General features: G+C 46.7%; 1 protein-coding gene across 1 annotated transcript in view; it reads left to right on the forward strand.

Annotated features, from left to right (window-relative positions):
* Positions 1-12,377, forward strand: part of LOC124020959 (voltage-dependent L-type calcium channel subunit alpha-1C-like) — a 117,441-nt gene that overhangs the window by 34,645 nt on the left and 70,419 nt on the right. Inside the window, 9 exon segments of the mRNA XM_046336272.1 lie at positions 37-157; positions 549-663; positions 883-922; positions 925-1,008; positions 2,210-2,303; positions 4,892-5,018; positions 8,630-8,759; positions 9,390-9,449; positions 11,230-11,336. Coding sequence (XP_046192228.1) covers positions 37-157; positions 549-663; positions 883-922; positions 925-1,008; positions 2,210-2,303; positions 4,892-5,018; positions 8,630-8,759; positions 9,390-9,449; positions 11,230-11,336 — 878 coding nt within the window.

Below are 12,377 nucleotides of genomic sequence, written 5' to 3' on the forward strand. Positions count from 1 at the left end.
ATAGTTTTGCTCCTTCATCTGTTCCTGTGTTCTCAGATCCTGACAGGTGAGGACTGGAACTCAGTGATGTATGACGGCATCATGGCCTACGGAGGGGCGTCCTTCCCAGGGATGCTGGTCTGTATCTACTTCATCATCCTGTTCATCTGTGGAAACTGTATCCTTGTAAAGAACAGGTCAGATGTGTGTAGGGCCTTTCACCCTGACAAAGGACATGATGCTTTTAATCCAGAACCATTAGCAGGATGATTGTTCGCCTGCCTACCCAGTTCATTGTCATACCACCGGTAAGGTATCTCAGATGTTTCCTCAATGACGAGGAGTAGCCTGGAATCCAAACCATATCGGGTGAAACAGAGTGATATTCAGTTTGGATTCCAGGCTACTCAAGTATCAGGGTTGATTGTTTGTTGTCCACTCAACTCATCACTCAGTCATGTCACCCAGGTGTGTTGTTCTACATTGTGAGAGGTCAGCTGACAATTGACACTTCGTTGTTTGCTCTCTGAAGCCGTACTCCACTTCCTTGACTCCACCTCCCTGACCAGATATCCTCCTGAATGTCTTCTTGGCCATCGCCGTGGACAACCTGGCTGATGCTGAGAGTCTGACGTCAGCACAGAAGGAGGAGGAGGAGGAGAAGGAGAGGAAGAAGCTGGCCAGGTAATTTGCATGATGTGTGTGTGTGTGTGTGTGTGTGTGTGTGTGTGTGTGTGTGTGTGTGTGTGTGTGTGTGTGTGTGTGTGTGTGTGTGTGTGTGTGTGTGTGTGTGTGTGTGTGTGTGTGTGTGTGTGTGTGTGTGTGTGTGTGTGTGTGTGTGTGCATCCATCCACATCCATTCAAGTGTGTATGCCTGAGTGGTTTGGCTCCATTCTGACACAGAACGGCCAGTCCGGAGAAGCGCCATGTCAACGAAAAGCCCCGATGATCGAGGTAGAAGAGAAGAAGGAGGAGAAGATTGAGCTGAAGTCCATCACCTCAGACGGAGAGACAACCAATGCCACCAAGGTATGTCTCAGACACACCTGTCCTCGTTAGATACACCTGTCCTCGTTAGATACACCTGTCCCTGTCCTCGTTAGACACACCTGTCCTCGTTAGACACACATGTCCTCGTTAGACGCACCTGTCCTCGTTAGACGCACCTGTCCTCGTTAGACATACCTGTCCTCGTTAGACGCACCTGTCCTCGTTAGATTCACCTGCCCTCGTTAGATGCACCTGTCCTCATTAGACACACCTGTCCTCGTTAGATGCACCTGCCATCGTTAGATGCACCTGTCCTCGTTAGACAGACGTGTCCTCATTAGAGCACCTGTTCTCATTAGACTTAGCTGTCCTCGTTAGATGCACCTATCCTCGTTAGATACACCTGTCCTCATTAGACACACCTGTCCTCGTTGGACTCACCTGTCCGCATTAGACACACCTGTTCTCGTTAGACACACCTGTTCTCGTTAGACACACCTGTCCGCATTAGATACACCTGTCCGCATTAGACACACCTGTTCTTGTTAGACACACCTGTTCTCGTTAGACACACCTGTCCGCATTAGACACACCTGTTCTCGTTAGACACACCTGTCCTCGTTAGACACACCTGTCCGCATTAGACACACCTGTTCTCGTTAGACACACCTGTCCTCGTTAGAAACACCTGTCCGCATTAGACACACCTGTCCTCGTTAGACACACCTGTTCTCGTTAGATGCACATGTCCTCATTAGACCTACCTGTCCTCATTAAACACACCTGTTCTCATTAGATTCATCTGTCCTCGTTAGATACACCTGTCCTCATTAGATATACCTATCCTCATTAGACACACCTGTTCTCGTGAGACACACCTGTCCTCGTTAGATGCACCTGTCCTCATTAGATACACCTGTCCTCGTTAGACTCACCTGTCCTCGGTAGATACACCTGTCCTCGTTAGATACACCTGTCCTCGTTAGATATACCTGTCCTCCTGACTGGAGACAGCAGTCCTCCAAGTTGTAATCTAATATTATCTAGTCAAGTCAATACATCACATTACAGATTCAACAACAGAAAATATGTTTGGTTTAGTTAGTATCAGTCTAATTCTTCATCTGTGAAAACACATGTCTCCTCTCAACAGGTGGCATGATGTTTCCTTTTAAAAGTAGTGTCTCTAGTTCTGTCCGTATTGAGTCTGATGTGGCGCTGTGTTACTGTGTTTTGACAGATCAACATTGATGAGTACCAGGTAGATGTGAATGAAGAGAAGAACCCGTATCCAGCTAATGATTTTCCCGGTTCCACTGTACCGGTGATAAAAAGTAAGCCGGACCTTTCTAAGGGCTGAACCACACCGGACAACAAGCAGGAGCAGAGAACCAAATCACACCAAACCATTAAGAGATTTCCACACTCAAATCAGGACATTCACAGCATTACCTTTGTTCTGGTTCTCTCTCTCTCTCTTGTCTGCTGTGCTTTGCCCCTATTGATGTTAGAATGTTGTGTGAGGGGGTGTATTGATGTTAGAATGTTGTGTGAGGGGGTGTATTGATGTTAGAATGTTGTGTGAGGGGGTGTATTGATGTTAGAATGTTGTGTGAGGGGGTGTATTGATGTTAGAATGTTGTGTGAGGGGATGTTGATGATAGAATGTTGTGTGAGGGGGTGTATTGATGTTAGAATGTTGTGTGAGGGGATGTTGATGATAGAATGTTGTGTGAGGGGGTGTATTGATGATAGAATGTTGTGTGAGGGGGTGTATTGATGTTAGAATGTTGTGTGAGGGGTGTATTGATGTTAGAATGTTGTGTGAGGGGTGTATTGATGTTAGAATGTTGTGTGAGGGGTGTATTGATGTTAGAATGTTGTGTGAGGGGGTCTATTGATGTTAGAATGTTGTGTGAGGGGTGTATTGATGTTAGAATGTTGTGTGAGGGGGTGTATTGATGTTAGAATGTTGTGTGAGGGGATGTTGATGATAGAATGTTGTGTGAGGGGTGTATTGATGTTAGAATGTTGTGTGAGGGGGTCTATTGATGTTAGAATGTTGTGTGAGGGGGTGTGTTGATGTTAGAATGTTGTGTGAGGGTGTGTTGATGTTAGAATGTTGTGTGAGGGTGTGTTGATGTTAGAATGTTGTATGAGGGTGTGTTGATGTTAGAATGGTGTGTGAGGGTGTATTGATGTTAGAATGTTGTGTGAGGGGTGTATTGATGTTAGAATGTTGTGTGAGGGGGTGTTGATGTTAGAATGTTGTGTGAGGGGGTGTAGGGTGTGTTGATGTTAGAATGTTATGTGAGGGGTGTGTTGATGTTAGAATGTTGTGTGAGGGGGTGTGTTGATGTTAGAATGTTGTTTGAGGGGTGTTGAATGTTGTGTGAGGGGGTGTATGGGGTGTTGATGTTAGAATGTTGTGTGTGGGGGTGTTGATGTTAGAATGTTGTATGAGGGGTGTTGATGTTAGAATGTTGTGTGAGGGGTGTTGAAGTTAGAATGTTGTGTGAGGGGGTGTATTGATGTTAGAATGTTGTGTGAGGGGGTCTATTGATGTTAGAATGTTGTGTGAGGGGTGTATTGATGTTAGAATGTTGTGTGAGGGGGTGTATTGATGTTAGAATGTTGTGTGAGGGGATGTTGATGATAGAATGTTGTGTGAGGGGGTGTATTGATGTTAGAATGTTGTGTGAGGGGATGTTGATGATAGAATGTTGTGTGAGGGGTGTATTGATGTTAGAATGTTGTGTGAGGGGTGTATTGATGTTAGAATGTTGTGTGAGGGGGTGTATTGATGTTAGAATGTTGTGTGAGGGGGTCTATTGATGTTAGAATGTTGTGTGAGGGGGTCTATTGATGTTAGAATGTTGTGTGAGGGTGTGTTGATGTTAGAATGTTGTGTGAGGGTGTGTTGATGTTAGAATGTTGTGTGAGGGTGTGTTGATGTTAGAATGTTGTATGAGGGTGTGTTGATGTTAGAATGGTGTGTGAGGGTGTATTGATGTTAGAATGTTGTGTGAGGGGGTGTATTGATGTTAGAATGTTGTGTGAGGGGGTGTTGATGTTAGAATGTTGTGTGAGGGGGTGTAGGGTGTGTTGATGTTAGAATGTTATGTGAGGGGGTGTGTTGATGTTAGAATGTTGTGTGAGGGGTGTGTTGATGTTAGAATGTTGTGTGAGGGAGTCTATTGATGTTAGAATGTTGTGTGAGGGGGTGTATGGGGTGTTGATGTTAGAATGTTGTTTGAGGGGTGTTGAATGTTGTGTGAGGGGGTGTATGGGGTGTTGATGTTAGAATGTTGTGTGTGGGGGTGTTGATGTTAGAATGTTGTATGAGGGGGTGTTGATGTTAGAATGTTGTGTGAGGGGGTGTTGAAGTTAGAATGTTGTGTGAGGGGTGTGTTGATGTTAGAATGTTGTGTGAGGGGTGTGTGGGGTGTTGATGTTAGAATGTTGTGTGAGGGGGTGTTGAATGTTGTGTGAGGGGTGTATGGGGTGTTGATGTTAGAATGTTGTGTGTGGGGGTGTTGATGTTAGAATGTTGTATGAGGGGGTGTTGATGTTAGAATGTTGTGTGAGGGGGTGTTGAAGTTAGAATGTTGTGTGAGGGGTGTGTTGATGTTAGAATGTTGTGTGGGGGTGTGTGGGGTGTTGATGTTAGAATGTTGTGTGAGGGGTGTTGATGTTAGAATGTTGTGTGAGGGGTGTGTTGATGTTAGAATGTTGTGTGAGGGGGTGTGTGGGGTGTTGATGTTAGAATGTTGTGTGAGGGGGTGTTGATGTTAGAAAGTTGTGTGAGGGGGTGTGTTGATGTTTTGTCTGTACTGTTGCCTTACAAGTCCCTCATCTCTAACACTTTCTCTCCCTCCTCTCCCCCTGTCCTCCCTCGTTTTCTCCTGCGTGGCCCTTGTAGGAGAGGATGAGGACCCTGAGATGCCTGTGGGCCCCCGGCCTCGGCCCCTGTCTGACATTCAGCTGAAGGAGAAGGCTATTCCCATGCCTGAGGCCCGGGCTTTCTTCATCTTCAGCAACACCAACAAGTAAGAGCTCACTCACAAATATACTGAGAGAAGCAGGTAGAGTCTATGAGAGGGGTCCCTAAACACACACCCCATCTGTCTGATGTCTGTCTGATGTCTGTCTGATGTCTGATGTCTGATGTCTGTCTGATGTCTGATGTCTGTCTGATGTCTGTCTGATGTCTGTCTGATGTCTGTCTGATGTCTGTCTGCTGTCTGATGTCTGTCTGATGTCTGTCTGATGTCTGATGTCTGTCTGATGTCTGATGTCTGTCTGATGTCTGTCTGCTGTCTGATGTCTGTCTGATGTCTGTCTGCTGTCTGCTGTCTGATGACTGATGTCTGTCTGTCTGTCTGATGTCTGTCTGATGTCTGTCTGTCTGATGTCTGTCTGTCTGTCTGTCTGTCTGTCTGTCTGTCTGTCTGTCTGTCTGTCTGTCTGTCTGTCTGTCTGTCTGTCTGTCTGTCTGTCTGTCTGTCTGTCTGTCTGTCTGTCTGTCTGTCTGTCTGTCTGTCTGTCTGTCTGTCTGTCTGTCTGTCTGTCTGTCTGTCTGTCTGTCTGTCTGTCTGATATCTGATGTCCCGTGTGGCTCACTTGGTAGAGCATGGCACTTGCCATGCCAGGGTTGTGGGTTCAATTCCCACAGGGGACCAGTATGAAAATGTATGCTTCTGTAAGTTGCTCTGGATAAGAGTGTCTGTTAAATGTCTGTCTATAGCAGTGGTCACCAAACTACGGCCCGCGGGCCGGATACGGCCCGTCAGCACATTTGGCCCGGCCCTCTGAACAATACCAGAGACGCTGTCAAATTTTTTTCCTATTTGGCCTCCAGAAAAAAAAACCTAGGCCCGGCCCTGTCAAAGAGAGAACGAAATAATGGTGAAAAGGTTAGGTAAGAGAAATTGATTCAGAATGCAGGGTATTTAACCTGCAGTGGACAAACGATTTTTTTGTTCAATGCAAAGAAAAGGCTGTTTGTCTCATCTGTCAAGAGACGGTGGCGGTATTCAAAGAATACAATCTTCGCCGACACTATGAATCCCGTCACAAAGACAAGTACGATAGCTTGCAAGGCCAAATACGAGCAGACAAACTCTCAAAGCTAAAAAGTGGACTACTATCTCAGCAGAATACATTTGTACGCCAAGCTCAGCTGAACCAGGCATCAGTTCGGGCCAGCTTTCGGGTTGCTAAACTGATAGCAAGAAGCGGTAAGCCTTTCACTGACGGAGAGTTTGTTAAGAAATGTATGGATGCTGTCGCGGAGGAGGTGTGTCCCGAGAAGAAAGATGCATTTAATGCCGTAAGTCTGTCGGCGAGTACAATCACCAGACGTGTTGAAGAAATCGGGAGTAATGTATATGCCCAGCTGCAGCAGAAGACGAAAGAATTAGACTTTTTTTCATTAGCACTGGATGAGAGCACGGACGTGCAAGACACAGCGCAACTGCTCATTTTTATTCGTGAGTTAGCGCAAACTTTGAGATATGCGAGGAGCTGGCAGCCCTCCAAAGTCTCAAAGGGACTACAACGGAGAGGATATTTTTGACAAAGTGTGCCAAACCATGGAGAAGTTGGACCTGGACTGGTCAAAGCTAGCTAGCATCACGACTGACGGGGCTCCTAGCATGGTGGGCGAAACTGATGCGGTCTAATAGGACGCATGAACCGGGAGTTGGAAAAAGGGGTCTCACCGCCCCGCTACGAGTCCACTGCCTAATTCACCAGCAAGCACTGTGCTGCAAAGTGTTGACGTGGGATTCTGTAATGAAGGTTGTGGTGTCGTGCATAAACTTCATCAGAGCAAAGGGACTTAAACACAGGCAGTTCCAAGAATTCCTGTCTGAACTGGAGTCTACGCACGGAGATGTGCTGTACTACACAGAGGTCCGATGGCTGAGCCGGGGCAGAGTTTTGAGGCGTTTTACGAGCTGCTACCCGAAATTAACGCATTTCTTCATTTAAAAGACAAAACGGTCCCAGAGCTGATCGACCCAGAATGGAAAATGGCACCTCGCATTTTTAACAGACGTGACAGAAATACTTAACAGCCTTAACTTGCAGCTACAAGGCGAGGGGAAACTGTTTGCGACATGTATTCACACATAAAAGCATTTGAGGTGAAATTAGCGCTGCTTTTGGAACAAGTGAAAAAGCGCAACTTCGTCCATCTTCCTGCTACCCAAAACCTGTCGACAGAGAACCTAGCGGTCCCGTTCCCAGCTGAAAAGTGCGTGGAAGCACTGGAAATGCTGAAGGCGGAGTTCGGTGTGCGATTCAGTGAACTACATGTTCATGCAAAAGAAATCCGTCTTTTTCAGAACCCTTTGTTGCCGACATTGATGAAGCCCAGCCTTCATATCAGTTTGAGTTGGCTGAGTTACAGAACTGTGATGTTCTGAAAGACTCATTCAAGCCCAACAGTCTCATTGACTTCTATGCCGCCCTCCCAAACGACACATATCCAAACATCAAAAAACACGCAATGAAAATGTCCACAGTTTTTGGCAGCACGTATATCTGCGAGAAAACCTTTCTCGCATGAAACTGCTGAAAACCCAGATGAGATCAAGATTGACAGATGAACATTTGCATCAGTGCTTGAGACTGGCTGTAACTAGAATGGAACCTGATATTCAACTTCTCACCAGCCAGATGCAGGCCCACAGTTCACACTGATGAACATACATAGGTAAGCTCACTTTTCTGACTTGAATGAGTCATTCTGAGCATAAACAAATATAATCATAATAAAATCTACTGGGATAAAATCCATCTTTACAACCATACTGGTAGTGAAATGTATTGTGCTGTGTAGGTGCTGTATCACTTAGTTCAGTTTCTCAACCTGCTTCTTTTGTGGTTTTCACAGGGAAGTTGATGAGAGAGCTGCAAACAGCGGTGTCTACAAGCCTACTGGAACCTACAAAAGGATTATAAGGAAGGAACACAAGAGACTGCTCATATGTGTCAGAGAGATTCTGCTCTGACAACTGAGCTGAACTTTTATCTGTTAAGATTGTGCATGGCACGACAGAAAGTTAATGTTCCATGGCTTTTTTTTCTATGAAGAACCCAGAGAGAGTTATTTAGTTATTATTTATTTCCTGTTTTTTCTGTGAAGAACTCAGAGAGGGTTATTTAGTTATTATTTATTTCATTAATAGTGTTATTATTTGTTTCCTGACTTTTTTTCTGTAAAGAACCTGGAAAGGGTTATTTGGTTATGTGTGGCTTTCTGGAAAACAATAAATTTTTTAAGCTCCCCTACGATTGTCACACTTTTTCTGTTACAAACTGACACCGGCCCCCCATCAGAGAAGGGAAAAGTTATGTGGCCCTCACAGGAAAATGTTTGGGGACCCCTGGTCTATAGGATTAGGGCTCTATCTATTGGTCACAATTTTTTGTCTGTCCCTCCCATCCTCCCTCCCTCCCTACCTACCTACCTACCTCCCTCCCTCCCTACCTCCCTCCCTCCCTCCCTCCCTCCCTCCTTACCTACCTACCTCCCTACCTACCTCCCTCCCTCCGTACCTCCCTACCTCCCTCCCTCCTTACCTACCTACCTACCTCCCTCCCTATCTACCTACCTACCTACCTCCCTCCCTCCCTCCCTCCCTCTCCCCAGGTTCAGGGTTCTGTGCCATAAGATGGTGAACCACAACATCTTCACCAACCTCATCCTGTTCTTCATTCTACTGAGCAGTATCTCTCTGGCAGCAGAGGACCCTGTCCGGAACGACTCCTTCAGGAACCAGGTGTGTGTTTGTGTCTTACACACACACACACACACAGAGGCACGGACACATGTACACACACACACTGTACATGCTTCCATACTCTCTCTCATACAGCCTTTAGAGGTGTGTGTGTGTGTGTGTGTGTGTGTGTGTGTGTGTGTGTGTGTGTGTGTGTGTGTGTGTGTGTGTGTGTGTGTGTGTGTGTGTGTGTGTGTGTGTGTGTGTGTGTGTGTGTGTGTGTGTGTGTGTGTGTGTGTGTGTGTGTGTGTGTGTGTGTGTGTGTGTGTGTGTGACTACACCATTAGATCTCTGGCCATCCTTTCCCTCCACTCGATAACTTGAAGTGGATTAATGAATCTTAATGTCTGGCACTGAACCACGCGCTGCATTGTGACCTCTTTTTCCACTTAATTACATTCTCTCTATATTATTATAGCTTCTATGTTATTATACAGGTATTCATCCCAAATGGCACCCTATTCCCTAAGTAGTGCACTATGTTCAACCACTCCCTGGTCAAATGTAGTGCACTGTGTAGGGAATAGTGTGCCATTTGTGACATATATTGTGATGCTTATGGAAGCCTCTATGAGATGTACGACCGTGTGATGTATTGTGTTGACCTGCATTGTGATCACTGTTTCTCAGATATTAGGCTATGCAGACCACGTCTTCACTGGGCTCTTCACCATGGAGATCATTCTGAAGGTAACCTTCCATTCCTTCTCTAAGTCATCTCTACACCACATAATGGACCCTGTGCTCTCTCCCTCCCTCCCTCCCTCCCTCCCTCCCTCCCTCCATTCCTTCTCTAAGTCATCTCTACACCACATAATGGACCCTGTGCTCCCCCCCTCCCTCCCTCCCTCCCCACTCCCTCCCCCCCTCCCTCCCTCCCTCCCTCCATTCCTTCTCTAAGTCATCTCTACACCACATAATGGACCCTGTGCTCCCTCCCTCCCTCCCTCCCTCCATTCCTTCTCTAAGTCATCTCTACACCACATAATGGACCCTGTTCTCCCTCCCTCCCTCCCTCCATTCCTTCTCTAAGTCATCTCTACACCACATAATGGACCCTGTTCTCCTCCCTCCCTCCCTCCCTCCCTCCATTCCTTCTCTAAGTCATCTCTACACCACATAATGGACCCTGTGCTCCCTCCCTCCCTCCCTCTCTCCGTCCCTCCCTCCCTCCCTCCCTCCCACCATTCCTTCTCTAAGTCAACTCTACACCACATAATGGACCCTGTGCTCTCTCCCTCCCTCCCTCCCTCCCTCCCTCCCTCCCTCCCTCCCTCCCTCCCTCCCTCCCTCCCTCCCTCCCTCCCTCCCTCCCTCCCTCCATTCCTTCTCTAAGTCATCTCTACACCACATAATGGACCCTGTGCTCTCTCCCTCTCTCTCTCCCTCCCTCCCTCCCTCCCTCCCTCCATTCCTTCTCTAAGTCATCTCTACACCACATAATGGACCCTGTGCTCCCTCCCTCCCTCCCTCCATTCCTTCTCTAAGTCATCTCTACACCACATAATGGACCCTGTGCTCCCTCCCTCCCTCCCTCCCTCCATTCCTTCTCTAAGTCATCTCTACACCACATAATGGACCCTGTGCTCCCTCCCTCCCTCCCTCCATTCCTTCTCTAAGTCATCTCTACACCACATAATGGACCCTGTGCTCCCTCCCTCCCTCCCTCCATTCCTTCTCTAAGTCATCTCTACACCACATAATGGACCCTGTGCTCCCTCCCTCCCTCCCTCCATTCCTTCTCTAAGTCATCTCTACACCACATAATGGACCCTGTGCTCCCTCCCTCCCTCCCTCCCTCCCTCCCTCCCTCCCTCCCTCCCTCCCTCCCTCCCTCCATTCCTTCTCTAAGTCATCTCTACACCACATAATGGACCCTGTGCTCCCTCCCTCCCTCCCTCCCTCATTCCTTCTCTAAGTCATCTCTACACCACATAATGGACACTGTGCTCCCTCCCTCCCTCCCTCCATTCCTTCTCTAAGTCATCTCTACACCACATAATGGACCCTGTGCTCCCTCCCTCCCTCCCTCCCTCCATTCCTTCTCTAAGTCATCTCTACACCACATAATGGACCCTTTTCTCCCTCCCTCCCTCCCTCCCTCCCTCCCTCCCTCCATTCCTTCTCTAAGTCATCTCTACACCACATAATGGACCCTGTGCTCCCTCCCTCCCTCCCTCCCTCCCTCCCTCCCTCCCTCATTCCTTCTCTAAGTCATCTCTACACCACATAATGGACACTGTGCTCCCTCCCTCCCTCCCTCCCTCATTCCTTCTCTAAGTCATCTCTACACCACAAAATGGACACTGTGCTCTGGAAGGTGAAGTGTCGGAAGTGTTTTAAGTGTTGGAAAAACATGACATATTGAACAACAAACCCGTGAGCAGACATTCACTTCGTCGTCATCCATCACAATCTTTTTGTCTTACGCTTCCTGTGGGTTTTCTCTTCCTGGTTCATGACCTCGTAGATGACAGCGTACGGGGCGTTCATCCACAAGGGATCGTTCTGTCGGAACTACTTCAACATCCTGGATCTGGTGGTGGTCAGCGTGTCGCTCATCTCCTCTGGAATACAGTGAGTTCTCATCTCCTCTGGAATACAGTGAGTTCTCATCTCCTCTGGAATACAGTGAGTTCTCATCTCCTCTGGAATACAGTGAGTTCTCATTTCCTCTGGAATACAGTGAGTTCTCATCTCCTCTGGAATACAGTGAGTTCTCATCTCCTCTGGAATACAGTGAGTTCTCATCTCCTCTGGAATACAGTGAGTTGGTCTTCTCTATACCGTTACCACAGTTTCAATGGTTCAAACACACCAAGGAATTCTCATCGACATTCATTTAGCGGTGCTCTTTTTACTGGGATGGTTACAAAACTCCTGTTCTATTGAACACAGAAATACAGTTTCTGTTTGTAGTTGACCTCTCTGTCTGTAGTTGACCTCTCTGTTTGTAGTTGATGTATGGTTTACTAGTTGACCTCTCTGTTTGTAGTTGATGTATGGTTTACTAGTTGACCTCTCTGTCTGTAGTTGATGTATGGTTTACTAGTTGACCTCTCTGTTTGTAGTTGACCTCTCTGTCTGTAGTGAATGTATGGTTTAATAGTTGACCTCTCTGTCTGTAGTGAATGTATGGTTTAGTAGTTGATCTCTCTGTCTGTAGTGAATGTATGGTTTACTAGTTGACCTCTCTGTCTGTAGTGAATGTATGGTTTAGTAGTTGACCTCTCTGTCTGTAGTTGATGTATGGTTTAGTAGTTGACCTCTCTGTCTGTAGTTGATGTATGGTTTAGTAGTTGACCTCTCTGTCTGTAGTTGATGTATGGTTTAGTAGTTGACCTCTCTGTCTGTAGTTGATGTATGGTTTACTAGTTGACCTCTCTGTTTGTAGTTGACCTCTCTGTCTGTAGTTGATGTATGGTTCACTAGTTGACCTCTCTGTTTGTAGTTGACCTCTCTGTCTGTAGTTGATGTATGGTTCACTAGTTGATCTCTCTGTTTGTAGTTGACCTCTCTGTCTGTAGTGAATGTATGGTTTAGTAGTTGACCTCTCTGTCTGTAGTTGATGTATGGTTTAGTAGTTGACCTCTCTGTCTGTAGTTGATGTATGGTTTA

This window comes from Oncorhynchus gorbuscha, unplaced genomic scaffold (assembly GCF_021184085.1).
Source record: "Oncorhynchus gorbuscha isolate QuinsamMale2020 ecotype Even-year unplaced genomic scaffold, OgorEven_v1.0 Un_scaffold_1006, whole genome shotgun sequence".
Lineage (NCBI taxonomy): Eukaryota > Metazoa > Chordata > Actinopteri > Salmoniformes > Salmonidae > Oncorhynchus > Oncorhynchus gorbuscha.